The following is an 18,545-nucleotide window of genomic DNA, read 5'->3' on the forward strand; positions in this document are numbered from 1 at the left end:
CTCACTGCTGAGCCATCTCTCCAGCCCCAGATAGTTATTTTTATATGGAGGTGGAACGACAGTCTCCGTGGGGAAAAAGGATTAGACTTAAGCTTGGAATGGGGATGTTTCTCAGTGGTAGAACACTTGCTTAACACGTACAGGGCCTTAGGTTTGCTATCTAGCACTGCAGAAAACGAAGCCAAACAACCCTTCAGTTACAGAAGAACTAATCTCCCGAAGAAAGTCTCTCTGCGTTCCCAAGGGCACCCCCACTAAGCTCATGCCTACCACCATCCAGCCAAAGACTCTGTCTGGTGGGACCAGCCGGACCTCCCCTTTACCCCCTTGGCCCTGGGCTAGATCCAGCCCTGAGGGACCCCACTCCGTTCTCAGCTCTTCCACCGCGTCCCAGCGGGCGCCTGAATACCCAAGAGCCTGAGAACCTGACCCCCTGGCCTCCTTACAGGTCCGGGGGTGGGGGTGCCCCAGCCAGCTCTGGCTGTGTCCTGCTCAGACCTGCCCCGGGGTGTGGCTGCGTTGGGTAAACATAGCAACTTCCTGCTCCTGCCTCCCGGAGCAGTTCGAGCCCAGAACGGATGCAGGATCCCACCATTCATCCTATACTGCTGGGAGAAGAAGTCGTCTCTCCACGCTTCTCATAGACTTTAAACTATTGTCTTCTTTCTCCGAGGGCCGAAGTAAGACTCTGGCTTTTCTTTTTTTTTTCTTTTTTTTTTTTTCTTTTTGGAGCTGAGGATCGAACCCAGGGCCTTGTGCTTGCTAGGCAAGCGCTCTACCACTGAGCTAAATCCCCAAGCCCCGACTCTGGCTTTTCTAACTACCAAAAGATTTACAGTTTGCTCGAGCTGGAAAGGACTGCTTAGATTTCCTGGATTTCCCATGAATTTTTCTTCTAATGAAATTTATACTGAACCCGAATTCACGATCCAACTGGCTTCTACCTTGTAGCTGGAGGTCTGCCAGGGGTTTAGCCACGTGTGCTCAAGGAATCTAGATGCTATCCTTTCCAGCTCTCCACTGCTAGTTCCTGGTTTCATTCTGCTCGCTACCTTGATTGCAAGGATGAAGTTCAAAACCACTACATCGTTGAGCTAGGACTATGGAGAAAGTGCTTACCGCTGTGCTTGGTATATGTTTATGGACTAAACACGCCACATTTCTGAACGGTGATGGTGAAGGATGTGAGACAATTGAGACCAATGATGGTTAAAGAAAACTGAAACCAAGTGCCCCAGTGACTGGAGCCTCTTCAGAGCAGCCTCAACACCCCCTGTGTTTCTACATTTTGTTTTAGTGTTACAGCAACAGGAAAAGATTCATTTGTCCAGAAAAGCAATTGTGCTTATAATTGCAGGACATTAAAGAAAGTATCTGCAATGGGAACTGGTACGATGGCTCAGTGGGTTAGGACACTCGTCTCACAGCCTGGCAATCTGAGTTGAATCCCTGGAACCTACATAGTAGAAGGAGAGAACTGACTCTGGAAGTTGTCTTCTGACCTCCACATTTGCATTTGCATACTTCTGTGAATGTGCTTAACACACTCACTCACACACACACACACACACACACACACACACACACACACACAGAGAGAGAGAGAGAGAGAGAGAGAGAGACTAAGTGTAATTAAAAAATATTTATGGCTATTCAAGTGCCTTCAGAGAGTTATTTGAACTTCAAATCTAGCAACCTTGGACATCACCAAAATGAAAAACCTGTGACCCAAGAACTGGCACATCTTGGCTCTTGATGTCTAGTGAGCCTGTGTTCTTTCTTTCTGTGGTGCCCATGTCTCACATATGCTAATGACAGAGGCCTTGACAACATGAGGGCCAGTGCCTTTAGGAAGCATAAGATGATCACTTAGGATTCAGTTACCTGTGATTGATGCTGCTTCTTCTGTTGCTGTTGGTTTGCTGTTTTGATGGACTTGGTGACCATGGGCACACCATTCAGATTCTGCTGAGAAAAAAGCCATCATCACTGTTAGGAAGAGGATGTGGTCCAAGTACCTGGAAAGATACCACTTAATTGTCCCAGGACTACCCTAGGACTTGCTACTGTGGGACTTAGAGGTCTTGGAGGACATTCCTGAGAGCACTCCTACATAGGATCAGACTCCATTGTCACGGCTTCCATCCAGTCAGGGGAAAAAGCTCTGAAACCTAGGGATCATCACTTTGTCCTTATAGGCAAAACTAGCTTTCTGGGAGTTGATGACAAACTCTACTACTGTTTAAAAGTACAAAACATTAGCAATAATCTATCACAAAGAAATCCAGCTTTAGGGGATCCAAAAACCTCCTTCTGGACTTTGCAGGCCTTTGCACTTAAGTACATACACACAGACACATACATACATACATACATACATACATACATACATACATACACACACATACATATATACATACATACATACACACACAGACACATACATATATACATACATACATACATACATACATACACACACACATAAGTAAAAAACAAATCTTAAACAAACCACACAGTTTAATTGGCCATTTATACTTCCTGTGAAAAAGATGTAAACCGGTAGGGAGAGGGGGTGGTGCCACAGTATACAGGCAAACCCTCCCCTCTTAAATATTAAGATTTTACGAATGGAATTCCCAGGGAGAGTAATAAAGTTCCCAGCTTAGACATGTGTCTCTTGAAATTGAGATGTCTGAATTTTGGGTTCCATAAAAACGGTTAACTTATATTGTCTTCTTGAGTTACCCAGGACTCAGAGCTGCCCTTGTCAGAGCCCCAGTGGCTCTTCTGTCCAGCCTGGGTGAGCACCTCTCCGCTGTCAATCAACCGAGCTTGCTGGCCTGTAGGAAAGGCTACCAGCCATCTTGGTGCATGCGGTATCTGAGGGAGTTCCAGGTGATCTCAAAACCAGGGGTGAGGGGAACCGAGCTCATACCTTGTTCTGCATCAGAGAAGTGAAGTCTGCAGCCGACGTGCTGAAAACAAGAGAAACAGGGAAACAGAGTGGATCACGCTTGGTGAGAAGGATGCTCTTCCTCATGGTGGGTGTTTGGTATAAGGATCTTAGTCTTATACTCAAGTTGTCTATCCCCCAAAGAGGACCAGTTTTTCCCCAAGTCATCCCTGACTCCTGAGATGCAAGACCAGGGGGCTTGCTTCCTCCCAAGGACAGAGTGGCAGCTTCATTTGAAATGACACCAATATTCCTAACTAATGGCAAACATAGAGGGCTGACTGGGGACTTCATTCCTTATGACACTGCCAACCCTCATGACAGATGCAGACCACCAGCATCTATTTACATCATCAGAAGTGGGTGCACAGGGGTCTCCAACCGTCTCACTGGAGAACCTGTCCCCAGATGGTGTCCTTACTACCGGACTCAAGAAGGCCACTGTCTAGACACAGAAATATGGGACATGCGTATGTGAGGAGACAGCAGCAGGAGGGACAGGCAAGGGAGAAAACAAGATGGGGAAGAATTTTGGGTCACTGACTACACCTCAGGGATGGGGTAGTCAGCTCTACTCCCTGAATCCTTCCCACATCTGAGGCTTCACGGGTCTTTTCCTTGGTGGAAGAGGGGAACAAATCAGAGTCACTGACATACTGAGTTTTTAGTAGCTGTAGACAATCTAACTCAGTTGTATGGACTGTGGGCCTAGCAGCTCACATACTGGACACTCACACACAGGTCAGAAAGTCCTGTAATCATCAGCCTGTCAAGGCTGCATCATTGGGAGCTGAGGGAGGCTTCCAGGAAGGGGCTCTTTTGAGAATGTGCTGTCGTGTTTTGCTTCCTTCCTAGACTGGCTGAAGAGGGGAAGCCACTTCAGAAGGCAGGGTGGGTACTGGTCACAAGGAAGTCTACTGAATACTCTGGCTCCCATCAGCATAGAGGAATCTGAGAAGTCTAGGTACAGGTGAGCTTTTGTTTTAGACTTTTTGTCACTGACTCAGTGTAGCTAGAAAGGCTGGAGAGGAGAGCGACTGTGGTCATAGGAGCAGCCTATACTTCCTGTGTTCTATGGAACACCATCTCCTCAGGGAGTGGACTCACAAGAGAAAGCAAGACTGGGGCCATCTGCAAAAGCACTGCCCAGAAAACCGTGAGCACAGGAAACAAAGAGGGCTAGACCATCAGAGCACAGACAAGGGTGGTGATGTATGGACATCCAAGAGCCAACAGCTATCAGGCTTTGGTGGCAAAGAGGTCACCTCAAGGGGGTGACTGTGGACCCTCAAGCAGGGTGCTCACAAGTGACGGAGCTAGGGTCTGGGTCTCAGACAGGAGTCCACCCTGGAGCTCTTCTGCCCTTTGGTCTTTTCTGTACCCTAAGTTTACCCCAACCCTGGAGATTGCAGAAGCAGCAGAGTGAGGGGATGGTAAACAAGGGACAGGAGGAGATGTGGCAGGGGACAGTGAAAGGTCAATTCCTCCCTCACCAACTCTCATCTCTTCTTCTGTAGGCTTGGGGACAGCTGTAGGCCCTCAGAAAGGGGAGGAGCTTTGGAAACAGAGCAGAGGTTTCATCAGAACCTAGGCTGTTGAGGCTCTGAAAATGACATCACTGTGCCTCTCTGAAGGGGCCAGAAAACTGGGGCATCTACTTGAGATACCAAGGAAGATGGAGGGCAGCAAGAACAGGGTGACCATGGAAGACAGCAGGAAGACGAGGGTGAAAACATTTCCTGGCAAATTACAACGAACCATTGAGAAATACAACTTTTAAATGTGTAGTATTCACTATGGAATACCCTTAAAGGTCATGTATATATGCATGTATGTATGTATGTATGTATGTATGTATGTATGTATGCATGCATACTCTGGAAAGAAGTCAATTGTTGATGGACCCCACAGCACATGAATGCTCAAGACTGCATTTGTTCTTTCCTACTTTCGCCTTTCTAGAGCATCAAACAGAACAACTGTCCGCTACTATTCTAACCACATCAGCACAAATGGAATTGTACTTGACAGTCATAGGGCGGCTCCTACATCTACTGGGATTTAACGCTGGTCTTTTTATTCCTCCCTATTCCCAAGTGTTTTGGAATTAGGGGAGACCCGCTCAAGATCTTGAGAGGTAGGTAGATCGAATGGATGGAGACAAGATGGCCATCTTGGCACACACATCGAAAGGAGATGCATTTGGTCTTATCTTTCCTGTCCTCTCCAATGGGCCCAAGAGGCTCTGCCTGGGAAGAGGATGGATGGTCATACTCACTCTTCGTTGACAAAGATGAGTTCTACAGAAGTTTGTCTGTTGCTTACGTCCACACCTAAAGTGGTAAAGAAACACAGGGAGTGAAAACTAAGGCTGGAGTGGACCCTGTATGTGGAAGACCAGAGGCTCAGGGCAGGGTCAAAGGTGTGATGGATGACCTTCTCCCCTTCTCTCTGATCCAAAGGCATAGTGGGGCTGTAGATGCAGACAGACCCCAGAGTTTTGTAATAATGCTTGGGACAAAGAGAAGGGGCGGAGGGTACCTGTAAGCAAAGTAGGAAGGAAGAATAGGAATGGGTTAAGGGTAGCTTGGGTTATGCAGCTGGCATGGCTAAGAGGCTAGAATAAAGAGGAGGGGATGGGCACCAGGTTGGGCAGTGTCCCAAGTGGAGACTGGCAGGGAATGCAGGGGTGGGGAGTGGGGAGGGGGCAGAGCAAAGGGAAGGTGAGCTCCAGTGAACCGTACCCATGAGCTCAGCCTCCTCAGTGCTGGAGTTGCCCGCCACCAACTGTTCCTCCTCAGCGTTGATCAGCTCCTGCAGCACGGCCTCCACGATGGGCATCACCATGGCGGTGGTGGAGGTGTTGGAGAGCCACATGGACAGCATGGTGGTACAGCACATGAAGCACAGCAGTAACCTGGAGGGCAGGGACAGCATTGGTCCGGCAAACTGTTCCCATATTGTGGCTAGTGACCTTGGCCAGGAAAGCTTTTAAAGAAGGAAGGCATAGCTTTGATAGAAAGGTCCCAGGGTGTGGACTCAGTCGTTGCTCCCTTCTCTCTGTTTGGACGTTAGGTGGAGCTCTGTGATGTGCCTCTTATGCGTAAGGGGATTCTTTCCCCTCCCCCTGCAGCCAGCAAGTCTAGGGCACCCCATGCTCTATGCAAGTCAGCATAGTTATTTGGGAGCAAACAGAGATAAAGGACTGGAACTCAGTCCTCCCACTACTCGTCCCAGTGGCAGCTAGCGGCAAGGATGGCTGCAAAGCCACAGAAGTCTCCCCTGTCACCGCTTGAGTGCCTGTCTCCAGCTGGTCTCTGAAAGAGTCAAGCTTGGAAAGGCACTGAAGGAAAATAACCTTCAAATGATTTCCCTTTGGTTTGAAGAGCCGTGCAAACAGTGTGTGTGCCGACCTGGGGCGTGTTGCCTAAGAGAGGTGGAGACAAAGATGACTTGTTCATATTTCCGATGACTTTGCATAGACTGGAGACAGCACATGTGTGGATTGTGCGGGAGCAGGGCGGAATCCTGGAACTCTTTGGTTTGAGCAGACAGTAACATAGTTCTCATGTCTGGCACACCCACTGTTCGTGCCTTGCTGGTACGAACTTGCTAGGTAGTGTGGCAAATAGGGAAGGCGGCAAACACAGACAGGTTTCTTGTTGATAGTATAAAGTTTTCAAGAGCTACGCAGGGGCTGGAGATGTGGCTCAGGGCTTTGTTCCTTCTCTCCACCCCTCCCCCAGTCCCATAAGGGAAACAAAACGAAACAAAACAGAACAGAATAGAGACAAAGGAACTACACCACCGTGTTGGAAGAAATGCCCCTGTGTGCCTAGGAAGCTGAATGAGGAGATGGTCTCTGGGCCTGGGTGGATTAAGCTGTAGTAAGTAAGGCTCTACTTAGCAACCTGGGGAGGCAGGAACATGCTTCTGAGTTCCAACAGACTAGTCTGAAAGACTAACTGCTGAAAACAATGCTACATTGTTTCTAGTCTGCACTTCCAGCTGGTGAGGTGGCTTATGTAAGATTCATGACAAGTTCTGAACTAGGAGTGGAGAAAGGAGAGGAACAAAGGGGATCTGGTGCAGGGGAAGCCAGGCTACGCAAAACGGTCCACCTTGATGCCCTCATGTATGCTGTGAGGGAGAGGATGCTCCCTCCTTGGGCCTCTTGATGGCGGAGTAGAAGGAGAAAGAGGGAGCATGTGAGGACCTGGTCAGACACCAGCAGGCCTGATGGATCTGTGTTCTGAAGCACTCCCCCCACCCCGCCCTCAGCAACTCGGGTGGACGGGAAGAGATGCTCATGGCTTCTTAAATGACAATGGAAAAGCCACCCAGTTCTGTGACCTGTGTGCACTCTAAACTATAAGCAAAAATTGAGAAACTTTTTGTTGGTCCACTTTGTGCTTTCTAACAAAGGCCCTCAGGTGTTGCAAACCCTCGGTCCTTGCTGCCCAGGTTGTCAAGAGTATTCCTTAGACTCAGGTGATAGTAACACCGGGGCCACTGTTCAGATCTGTATTCCCTGATTTTCGGGATCTGTCTCACAGGTGCGGGAGGTAGGAGTCCATCATTCTAATGTCATCTCCCACTTAGCAGAGGAGCTCAAGGATACATCCTGCTGTGACACAGCCTACTGCCCCAGGACCCCATGTGACTCACATGCCAGGCTTGGCTCCGGCCATCAAGACCATACGCAGGGCGATGCGCTTGTGTAAATTCCATTTCTCCACAGCTGCTGCCACGCAGATGACACCCACCAACAGCAGCGTTGTGTTCTTGAAGTACTCAGCCGCTACCTGTAGGGAGGTCAGGAAAGTCAGTTACCAGCTGGAAAAGGGCCATGTACAGTGTGTTCTCAGAGTCAGAGGCAAGAAGCAGAAGCAGGGAGGTGAGGCTTATTCAAATACCTGAGCATTTCCTTATCTTCTTCAGTTCTGAGATTAAACCCAGGGCCTCTCTCATGCTGGGTAAGCATGCTACCACTGGCTAAAATAGTTGGTTCTTTAAAAATACCAACCCCATTAGGTGTTCATGGTGCAGGCCTTTAATCCCAGCACTTGGGAGGGAGAGGCAGGTGGATCTTCGATTTGGAGGCCAGTCTAGTCTACAGAATAAGTTCCAGGACATCCAGGGCTATGCAGAGAAACCCTGTCTCAAAAACTGAAAACTAGACTTACTGTCACACTCAGTGGGATAGACTTCTCACGGGTAATTTTACAATTTGATTTCCTTTTTTCCCGTTTCACTCGAATGAGAAAACCAATACATTAATAAAGAAAGAATACAATATTCTTTTGTATCGTTCACTTTGATTAATCCTCCCTTCTTGTCCACATTGTCTTCCCTGTACATTCAGCCCCATCCTTGTTGGATTGTTCCATTCCCAGAATCCCTTTCCTCACCACCTATCTTCTCACTTGGAACATTCTGTCTTTATCTCTGGCTGTACATTCGGGATGGACTTCAAAGCCAAGTTCAGGCCTGGTGCCCTCCAGAACACCTTCCTTTGCTCCTAGCATCTGATTGTTCCCTGGGGACATTATTAATTCCTTGTACTGCAGAGCACTCAGGGCTGGGCTGGGATTGTGGCTTTAGTTAATCCCACACACCATGGTATGCTCAGGGCAAGGCTGAGATCAGGGTGTACTGTAGTTGACTGAGTTTATATCCACCTCTTCAGTCTTTTAGTAAAAACTTGGGATTGCCAACAGTGGAATAACATGCTCAATAAATAATAGTCACATAGTTGAAGGATCCATGGCAGAAAGTGAGGAGATGAACTTTTAACCTAAAATGTCTTTTACGGTGACAGAACAAGAACAGTTTTAAAGGCAGGAAAAGTAATTGAGCAGTAAAGGACATTTAAGTATAGTAAAATATATGGACATCAACAATGTTATCTTAAGAGTTAAAAAGAGTTAAGAGCTATCTTTTGATTGTTGAATGTAAAAAAGTCGAGGGGTTAGGAAGATGGCTTGCTGGATAAAAGTTTGTGCCAACCAGCCTGAAGGGTATGAATTTGGATTCCCTGAACCCATGTTAAAAGCTAGATTTGATAACATGTATCCTCAATACCAGTATTCCTCTGGGGGAGATGGGAGGCAGAGCCAGAGTCATCTGGAAGCTCTTTCGTTAGCTACACTATCACACTGTGGCAGAAACAAGAGAGACTCTGCCTCAAACAAGGTGGCAAGTGAGAACTATTTCTTTAAAATTGTCCTCTGCCCTCCACAAATACACTGTGACACATACATTCCTGCAGTCACACACACACACACACTCAGACATACATACACACACACATACACGTACACACTTGAGCACACACACTTACACTCAGGAACACACATGCACATACACACATGTGCACACACACACTTGAGTGCACACACACAGACATATGAACACACACATTCAGGCACGCACACACACACATACACACTCGGAATATGGTCACTAATACCAAGGGGTAGCTGAGTTGGAAGTCGAGGAGTGTGAGGCTGGTTGGTGTGAGGAGGGGGTTGGTAGATGTGAAGTGAAGAGGTAGGGAAGGGGTCTGTTGGCATTCATGATAGGTTCTCTGTTATCATTCAGTGTTACACTTTGTTCAAAGAACCCAACACAGACACAACAAAGGCATCTGCTTCATAACGCTTCATTCCTTTTTGTCCCATGAAAATTTCATTGGCTTGAGTTGAGACGATTCATGCCTGTAACCATGGTCTAGGAGGCAGAGACCCGTGCTTCTGGTTGACTTAGCTCTTGTCCCAAAGTAACACTGTCCCTTAGGAGGAGTGAGCATAGCCAGATGCTTGCAGGCTCTAATGTGGGGATCGAGTGCCTTTCTAGTTTCTTTCTTAGGCCTCTGTGAGTTAGCTTGGGGACACGGTTATATTTTCCTTTGTCTGCCAAGAGGGAACCCCATAGCAGACATAAGACACAGAAGTTGTGGGGAGTAGTCCCTCTATCAGACTATGACCTCACTCTCTGCTGCTGAAGAGTTGAGACAATAATTTTTTTCCTGGGAGGCTGGTAACAACAGTGTATACTCTGTTTCTTTGGCATGTGACATCCCATAACACTAGTTTGTCTGTGAAGGTTCAGTGGGTGCTTCACAGAGCTAAGACTACTTTCTCTGGGTCCATCGAAGAGTAAAAGGAGAGACTTCATGTAGACTAGAGCACCTTCTCCACTCCCTGTGCTTTTTGGCTTGCATTTGCTTTCTCCTCTGAGTTCTGCGCCAGTCCTATTGGACATATGCGGGCTGTGTTTAACTTTAAGATGAGCAAACTCAAAGAGTTTGAGGATCATGACTTAGGTCACAGTGCAAGGGCAGAGACAGGGTGTCTAAGCACAGATGAAGCTAAAACCTATGAGGTAACATGGTGTATAAGGAGAAATCAACTGGAAACCAGTTGGGAGCAGACCAGTCAGTGTCCAGAAAGAACCAGCCAGCACACACTCACTGACACTGGCTGTAACTGCTGAGGCCAATCAGAGACTCAGCTCCAGTGTATTATTAGTTTTGTGATGTTTTCTCATTTTTTTTTATGGGTTTAAATCAATTCAAGAGCCCTCTCTGAACTCTTGTGTCTGAGCCAGGGGCTCTGGATACATAGGCCTTGCCTTCAAAAGTAGCATCCTGGAGTAGAAAGAGTGAGAATTCCAGAGCCAGCCACCCTAGGAAGGTTATGAAACCTTTCTCAGCTTTATTCTCTAAATGAAAAAACAGCAGGGTTATGTAAATCCCTACCTTGTAAAGTTGTTGCCAAGATGAAACACCAGTTTTGCAAACCTAGCTAGCACGGTTTGCCGGTTTGCCGCATCAACAATCAGGATTTCTGGACACCTCCTCCTGTTTCTGGGTACTTCCTCAAAGCCTGACCCGGTCTGGGTGACCAGCAGCATACTGAGCAGGCTCACACACAGAGCAAAGCCCCGGCCTGCTCTTCACATTGGTCAATGAAAGCCCTCCTCCGGGGTGGTGTCTACAGCTTTCCTAGTGCACTGACTCCTGTTCCACAGTAAGATTTGCTTATTTAGAACTCCTCCAGGGAGTCTCCAAGTCTCCAGATTCCTGAGGATTATCTTAACCATTCTCTAAAGTGTGCTGTAGTGACAGTTCTGGACAATTTTGGTGTCCGAAAAATACAGAGATATTATAAGAATATGTTTTCGTTTTAAACCCAGGTGTGGAGTATGGGGCTGCTTTGGACTGCCCACAGCAGCTGACTATGATTTACCTCATGCTCTAGGAGAGACGTGGTTTTGCCAGCCATAAATAATTTCTGCAGTTGTGTGACATTTGGAATTCTGGGGACTTTTCAGAGGGATAGAAATGCTAGGGCCCCAAGAGGCAGTGTGGGTTGTTGGTTATTGTTGGTTTTGGTTTGTTAAGTAGTGTGCTTAAATAAAAAACATGGAGGAGGAGGAGGAGGAGGAAGAGGAGGGGGAGGAGGGGGAGAAGGAAGAGGAGGAGGAGAAAAAGTAGTAGTAGTAGTAGTAGTAGTAGTAGTAGTAGTAGTAGTAGTAGAAGAAGAAGAAGAAGAAGAAGAAGAAGTAGTAGTAGTAATAGTAGTAGTAGTAGTAGTAGTAGTAGTAGTAGTAGTAGTAGCAGTAGTTAGATATCCTGATGTCAAAGATCAAAATTGCCTCAACGAACTCATTACCCCTAATCAGCAGGAAATAGTCTAAGTATAATATTATCCCCTTTCCAACCCCTGACTCTATTCAGGGATCTCTTTCCTTTCCTCTATATTCTTTTTTTCTCTCTTATCTGATGTTAGAAGATTGAAGGGATGGAGAAGGGTAGAAGAAAGAAGAACCCACAAAGGAACAAAATGGTGGCTATAGAGTGCTACTTGCTTCCTGACTTACTAGAGCTCTTGCCTTCTCCCAGCCTCTTTTCAACACACACAGCTCCCCCGGGTCCTATCCCAGCCCAGCAATGCCCACACAGCAGCAAGCACACTCCACTAGCTGCTGTCAGTACTGACCCTCCCTTCCCCTGTCCACCTCTTATACATTTTCTGTCTATTCTCAGGCCATGCAGTGTCCTCTGTCGGGGCAAATGTCCTCAGCCGTCCTTTCCCCAAGTTCTAGTACTCACTGGCTTGGAAGACTTAACAGCAGAACCTGTTAGCAGCACTAGGCTCTAACGGGGCACTCCTTCCGGGAAGAAAGCACACGGATTTGTGATCTGTGGGCAGTCACTGCTTTCTCTGCCTTTTGGTTTTGTGGCTTTTCTCAGAGTACCACGCTCTTGACCTCGGAGTGAATAAGTATTTGGAGGTTGCATTTTAGAAGAGATGGGTTCCCTCGAAAAGATGTCATCACAGAGGGGTACAGTGGGGAGCCTGGGCTCTGGGGATTAGCCAGTGGCTGTTATCCCTGTCTCACTCTTACCTGTCTCACCCAGGAGCTGCAGGCTCCAGGACAAGCTAATGGACCCCATATTGGTCATTCTGGCCTATGAAATAGCAACAGCAGAGATTCATAACTCACTAAATAATAGAACATCTGGGTCCTGAGAAGTGACCAGTGAAGTATTTATCAAAGAAGGAAAGGAACTCAAAGCCAGGGTGCGGGGAGTGAGACTAGGGTTCTGGTAGGCCAGCACAAGCAAATGAAGGAAACAAGAGAAGAAAATGTCAGGAGGGACAGACCAGACCTGGAAGAGGTCACTCCAGGTTTCCTTGGTGAGAGGGACTGCTCCCAAAGAGCTATCAACCTGGGGACAGGATGCCTGCTGACTGGTCTTCTGATAGGGAATTGCAGATGAACCTTTAATTAGTTTTAACTATTACTTTTCCTGAACACAAATCTACTGATTGTGACCTGGACACCTCTTTCCCTGCAGTTTTACTTTTCTGTGGTTTTACTCTTTGCAGAAGGGTATGAACTCTCTTGTCTCCCATTTGGCACATGGGTTAACCCCATGTATCTACCCTGTATATGGTATTCTTCTGCCAGCCATATAATAGCTGTGTCAGTCATTAGAATCACGGACGTACTGGAGTGCCCATGTTCATGTGACTCAAAGTTAACGGTGATCCTAATGCAAGGAGTGGAGTGAGATAAAGGTGACTGTAGGCTTGAGCCCCAGAAGGACAGGGGAACTCTGTCTCTCTGTGGCAGAACTGCAGGGCACCGAACAACATAATTTATCTAGTATTTGATGTTCCATGTTTCTAGGCAACCACGGGGAGACTTGGGACATAGTCCCTATGTATAATGTATAAGTGTGTGTGTGGGAAGAGGACTATGAAGTACTACTTTAATTAATTTTTAATCTTTTTTTTTTAAGTGGGAGAAAGGAGAGTGTGGGTCTGTTCCAAGAAGTCTGAGAATGGAAATCCAGATATAACTTCATCTTGCTGTTCTCCTCACAAAGAATGTGGGCTTGAATCTCTCTTGGGGCAATCCTCTTGAGGGGCAGACAGATGGCTGACTCCTTGTTCTTGCCTGTTAGCTGGTGCTGGATAGGTGCCGTCACACCGAGACCAGCACAGGGGCCTCCCAGTGCCCATGAGGGGCTCGGAGTAGGTACCTCCAATTTGGCAGACTTTGCAATGTGGGCCAAATTCTCACTGAGCCTGAAGCTTCCTATTTTTATTTTCACCAGGTTGGCTGGCCATCGAGTTCCCAAAATCCACCTTTCTCTCACCCACAGTAAATAGGGTTCCCGACTCCTGTGGCCACACCTCATAGGTGCTGGAGATCTGAACTCAAATCTCCTTGCCTCACCAGAAAGTTCTCTAACTCTCTAAGCCGTCACCATAGTCCCAGTTTACATTTTTTTTTCTTGGAGCTGGGGACCGAATCCAGGGCCTTGCTCTTACTAGGCAAGCACTCTACCACTGAGCTAAATCCCCAACCCCCAGTTTACGTTTTATTTTGGACTGCATTCATAGCTATTTTTTTCATTCATAGCTATTTTAGGGTACGTGAGGTCTGAGGGTCACAGGTTGGACATATCTGCAACGTTAGACCCAGAACACGATGACTGATTTAGCTCTTCATTAGCACTGAGCCCTGTCAAAGTCAGGGACAGTACACACCCTGGCTAGCATCTAAGGAAGACATCATGGCCAGCCATGTCTGCCACTCTTTGTTGTTCCCTACAGACTGTGATGCCATTACACTGAGAATGCCTGCAGGGGCTCCAGTTCCTTCTCATCACCTCATCCTCCTTCCTGGGAACACACTGTTGCAGTAAATTCTAGGGGGTAGCCATAGAAAGGAAGGGATCAGGGATCAATCCAAGTAGCTGGTATGCTAGGCTCCCATTCCCTATGTGAGTAGGCCTTGCTCTTCTGTATATTGAGTGTCTTAAGGTTGGGTTTAAAGAAAAGATACTGAGTCAGGACTGGTGTCACTCATCTGTAATACCAACTGAGGCAGGAGGATTAAAAGTTTGAGGCCAGCCTGTGCTACATAGTAAGATTCCCCCACCCCTCAACAAATAAATGAAGAACTACAGAAAGAAAAAAAAAGGAAAGGAGAAAATATAAATATAAATATAAAAATATTTGGCCAGAGCGGGGGTGGTGGTGGTGGTGCAGGGTGCAACTGGAGAGATGGCTCAGTGGTAAAGAGAATTTTCTGCTTTTCCGGAGAATCTGGGTTTGGTTCTCAGCACCCACATCAGGTGGCTCACAACTGCCTGTAACTCCAGCTCCAGGGGATCTGACAAATCTCTGGCTTCAAGGGCACCTGCATGAATGCAATGCACACAGACTCACCAGCATACACACATACGCATAAATAAAAAATAAAAAAGTTAGAAAAATGTAAGACTCTTCCTTAGCAGGAAGACCTGGATGGATATCCTCAAAGCTGGCCTAGCTTCCGTATGGCTGGAGATCTTGACCTTGCTTTCCAGTTTCTGATCTGGGACTGTGTGAAGTGCTCAGATTAGGAAGGCTGAGGCAGGGGCTAGGCTCTAAGGCCAGGCGTAAAGTTTGCTCTGGTGTTGGCTCAGAGAAAAGTTGTTTTCTTCCACAGAAACGTGAAGTTAGCCTCAAAGGCTACAGGGTCTACACGGCTTTACATCAAGTCTGGATATGAAGTTCAGCTGAGGCTGATAGGGAGGCTGAGTTTACGGCAGATGCCCACCTGATCTGCAGCCCGAAGCCCGCATCCCTGAAAGGCCTGCAGGCAGGAGGAAGGTCAGCCTCCATGTGCAAGAGAGGCCTTTCGAGCCTTCGGCGTGGGGTGGGTAATGCCTCCAGGGTTGAATAAACAGAGAAAGCCAGAGTTTGTACAACAGGCAGGCATCCAGAGGGTCAGAAAGACTGGGAGCCAGCAGGGAAGCAGATGGATGACATCAGACTCCAGCACGATGTGGCTGCTATCCCAGTGGGGGTTGCCCCCAATCTCTCTTGCCCTCGTAGGACCTTGAATCTGAGTGAGGCTTGCCCAGTGGCTTGCAGTGCATGGACACTGGCACAGCTGATGGGAGAAGATGCTGACAGAAGGGGTTGTGTACAGACAGAACATGCAGATACTATCAGAAGTGTGGTAATGGGGGGAGGATGGGGAGGGGAACACCCATACAGAAGGGGAGGGGGAGGGGCTAGGGGGATTTTGGCCTGGAAACCGGGAAGGGGAATCACAATTGAAATGTAAATAAGAAATACTCAAGTTAATAAAGCTGAAAAAAAAAAAAGAAGTAATTTCTGTGCCTGGGCTTCCCAGTAGTAAGGGTGAGTGAGAAGACTTTTAAAAGACAAATCTAATGTCAGTAAGAATCACAGAGGAGTCCAAAACAAACAAAAGGAACCATAAACACTGACTAAAATCCAGGATGGAGTTCTGCACAGCAGCAGAGGGAGGTATTACTCAATGCTCAGGGGAAGACTGCAGGAGGTATGGGGAGAATGCTTGGAACGTTACCCTGTAATTTCACCTCTCTGGAGGCAGAGACAGGATGATCCTTGAGGCCGGTTTAGGCTAGACACAGAGACCTAGTCAAAAATTAAATGGTGGAGTCCTAAAGTCAAGGGGACTTTAGTGTCTGATCATCTGCCAAGGTACAGAGTCCGTCTCTAGTCCAGTGTTCCTGACCGGGTCATTTGGCTTGAACCTCCTGGAACAGGAATATGAGGACTGTGCCCAGCAGCCAGCTCCTGAGTTCCCCTTACACCTGGTACTTATGGTGAGGCGCTCCTTCCGGCCCTGTCACTGGTTAGTTTGGATTGAGGCCACCATACTATAGACACAGAAGCCAGAAAACATGTCTCCTTAAATTGTTCCTTCATTCCTCATGCTTCTCAGGATCCAGGTCTTTGATGTTCTGGCCAACTCGCCCTTGGAAGCGCTCCCTGGGCAGGCTGAGGTGCTGTGCCCATCATTTATTAACCAAATGGAAGCTTTTGGTACAATGGCCCAGGGACCAAGAGTTCAGGTTTTAGAATCACACACCCCTAGATATAAGACTTGGTTTTATTGCTTACTAGCTGGGCAACCTTGGGTAAATTGCTTAACCTTCCTGAGCTGCAGTTTGCTCCTCTATACAACGAGGGTAGAAAACGGTGGCTCCTTTTGGAAGATTAAAAAACACAGTGCCTGGAGACATTTTCCAAGGAGCCTGGCATAAAGCGAACAGGTGGGGGAAGAAGCCCCTTTCCCCAGCTCTGCGGCCTGAACCTCTCATCTTATTTTCTGCTCCCGGGCTGGGATTTAGGCCACCAGCTCCCCTGGTCCTCAAGTCACCTGGCTCCTAGCGTTCGCACCCAGTGCTCCCCTGGATTCCTGCAGCAGAACAGGTTGTAGGATGTTTCAAGTGCATGGTGGAGGCAGTTTCTTATAAGCCATTTCTTTCTATGTCTGTATCTACAGCTATCCCACCCTCCCGTTGGACTGGCTCTGTTTCTCTCCAGTGTGCTAACTCCTATAAACAGCTTCAGTGGAGGGGAACTCAGGGGGGGTGGCAGAAATAAGACTTGAGTGGGCAGAAATGGTGTATTTGCTTTGATCACCCTTTGGGTACTACCTGAATGGAAGATTTAGAACTCAGAACCCCACGTGTATGATATGAAGGACGAAAGCCACTGGTCCCAGGGCTGGACTGACCCCATTCTCATGCTTTTATGGAGATCAGGCTCTTGCCAGCCCCAAGAAGCAATGGCAACTGAGAACGGAGGCCCCAGGGCACTGGGACATACACAGGCCCCGAGACAGTACAAGTCCTAGAGAATGTGTGTCTACAGAAGGCTACATCTGCTAGACACCGCTTTAAAAAAATGGTACATATCATCTTGATGAAAGCATCAAGCTAGCTCGGAGGGTAGGGAACTACTCTTAGGTGAAGCCTTCAGACACATTTTTTACCAGAGTGTAACTGAGTCACAGGGTTTTAGAAGTGAAGGAACGGGGAGGACAAGCCTCAGCCAGGGGAGGGTGGAGCAGTAGCTGGGTTGGGAACAGAATGTGTAGGTGACTTGCAGGCTCCTGGCGGGAACACCTTGCTTTTCCCTGTGAGCCATGAGGTTGGTGTTAGGGAGCACCTAGAGAGTGTGGAATGGGTGCTTCTGCTGTAGCTAGCTGGCCCACAAGGAGCTGTCACCTATGCCCTCTTTTCTGTTGGCATTCTCCTTTAACCCGAGCTAAGGTCAGCTGCACAGACTGTATTTGGACTAAACTGTTTCCTAAACCCCAATTGCTAAATAGATCTGTCCAAACCAGCTAAAGACATGGGTGGAGTAAGATTTCGACCTCAAATAATAAAATAGGTCTTCTTAAACCCACCCTCCCAGAAACAGCAATTCCTAATCACATACGAAGCCTATTCCTTTTGAGCTAAAAGGCCCCCTCCCCAAGGCATTGCCTCCAAAGAGTCTTCCTATTAGGTTGGCCCTCATGTCTATGCAAAGGGGCAGGACTTGTGATAGCAGTTGTCTAGTTTCCCCTTTCCCTCCTCCCATGAAGTTCTGGTTCCACAATTTTTAAAAAGGCACATGTAGAATGAGTTTGTACACTTTTCCTGAGGAAAAGTTGTCTTTAAGGTGGATCGTTCTTTTAGACACAGACAAGAAGCCCATCTCTCTTTCTCGATCCCAAAAGAAGGCGGGGGAGGTTGGAGCAGCTGTCTCACTGACTGGGTTTTGTATGTGCCGCTTTCTTCTATCCACGTTACATACATATCTGTGAGGACAAGAACCTGCTCATGACTTCCCTAGGGTATGACTTAGACCTCTCATAGAAAAAGGAAAAATAAATCTAAGGCAAACTAACACAATTTATCCCATAGAAGAGAAGTTGTTCTATCAGCGACCAAATACAACTGTCAGGGAAACTTTCAAGAATGCTCTGTTGCCAGAGAGCATGCATGGGATGGGCCTACGTCCTCTGCACATGTGTGACAGTTGTGCAACTGGGTCTTCATGCAGGGGCTACTTCTGACTGCCCTGTCTGCCTTTGGATCCCTTTCCCCTACCTGGGCTCCTTGTGTAGCCTCAATAGAAGAAGATGAGCCTAGTGCAGCTTGATATGCCAAGGCTGGGTGAACGCCAAGGTTCCTTTCCAGAGGAGAAGGGGAGAAAAGGTAGATGGTAGGAAGGGGAGATTGAAGGGAGGG

General features: G+C 47.5%; 1 protein-coding gene and 1 long non-coding RNA gene across 4 annotated transcripts in view; one reads left to right on the forward strand and one right to left on the reverse strand.

Moving 5' to 3' along the window:
* The window catches only part of Slc13a4 (solute carrier family 13 member 4), a 45,482-nt gene that overhangs the window by 19,935 nt on the left and 7,002 nt on the right, over nucleotides 1-18,545 (reverse strand). The window contains exons 1-6 of one of the 3 annotated variants that reach the window (XM_039108262.2): nucleotides 10,719-10,900; nucleotides 7,625-7,761; nucleotides 5,701-5,873; nucleotides 5,235-5,289; nucleotides 2,939-2,978; nucleotides 1,885-1,968 (exon numbers count right to left, since the gene is read on the reverse strand). In XM_039108262.2, coding sequence (XP_038964190.1) covers nucleotides 1,885-1,968; nucleotides 2,939-2,978; nucleotides 5,235-5,289; nucleotides 5,701-5,873; nucleotides 7,625-7,656 — 384 coding nt within the window. In that variant the 5' untranslated portion in view covers nucleotides 7,657-7,761; nucleotides 10,719-10,900. Of the gene's footprint in view, nucleotides 1-1,884; nucleotides 1,969-2,938; nucleotides 2,979-5,234; nucleotides 5,290-5,700; nucleotides 5,874-7,624; nucleotides 7,762-10,718; nucleotides 10,901-18,545 lie in introns of those variants that run through there. The other 2 variants (XM_039108261.2, NM_001412878.1) reach the window with 2 other exon arrangements.
* Nucleotides 381-5,679, forward strand: LOC134486753 (uncharacterized). Its single transcript, XR_010066133.1, has 3 exons — nucleotides 381-3,020; nucleotides 3,812-3,926; nucleotides 4,474-5,679. It is a non-coding gene; the product is annotated as an uncharacterized LOC134486753 (long non-coding RNA).

The sequence above is a fragment of the Rattus norvegicus genome, chromosome 4 (genome assembly GCF_036323735.1).
Source record: "Rattus norvegicus strain BN/NHsdMcwi chromosome 4, GRCr8, whole genome shotgun sequence".
NCBI classification, from domain to species: Eukaryota; Metazoa; Chordata; class Mammalia; order Rodentia; family Muridae; genus Rattus; species Rattus norvegicus.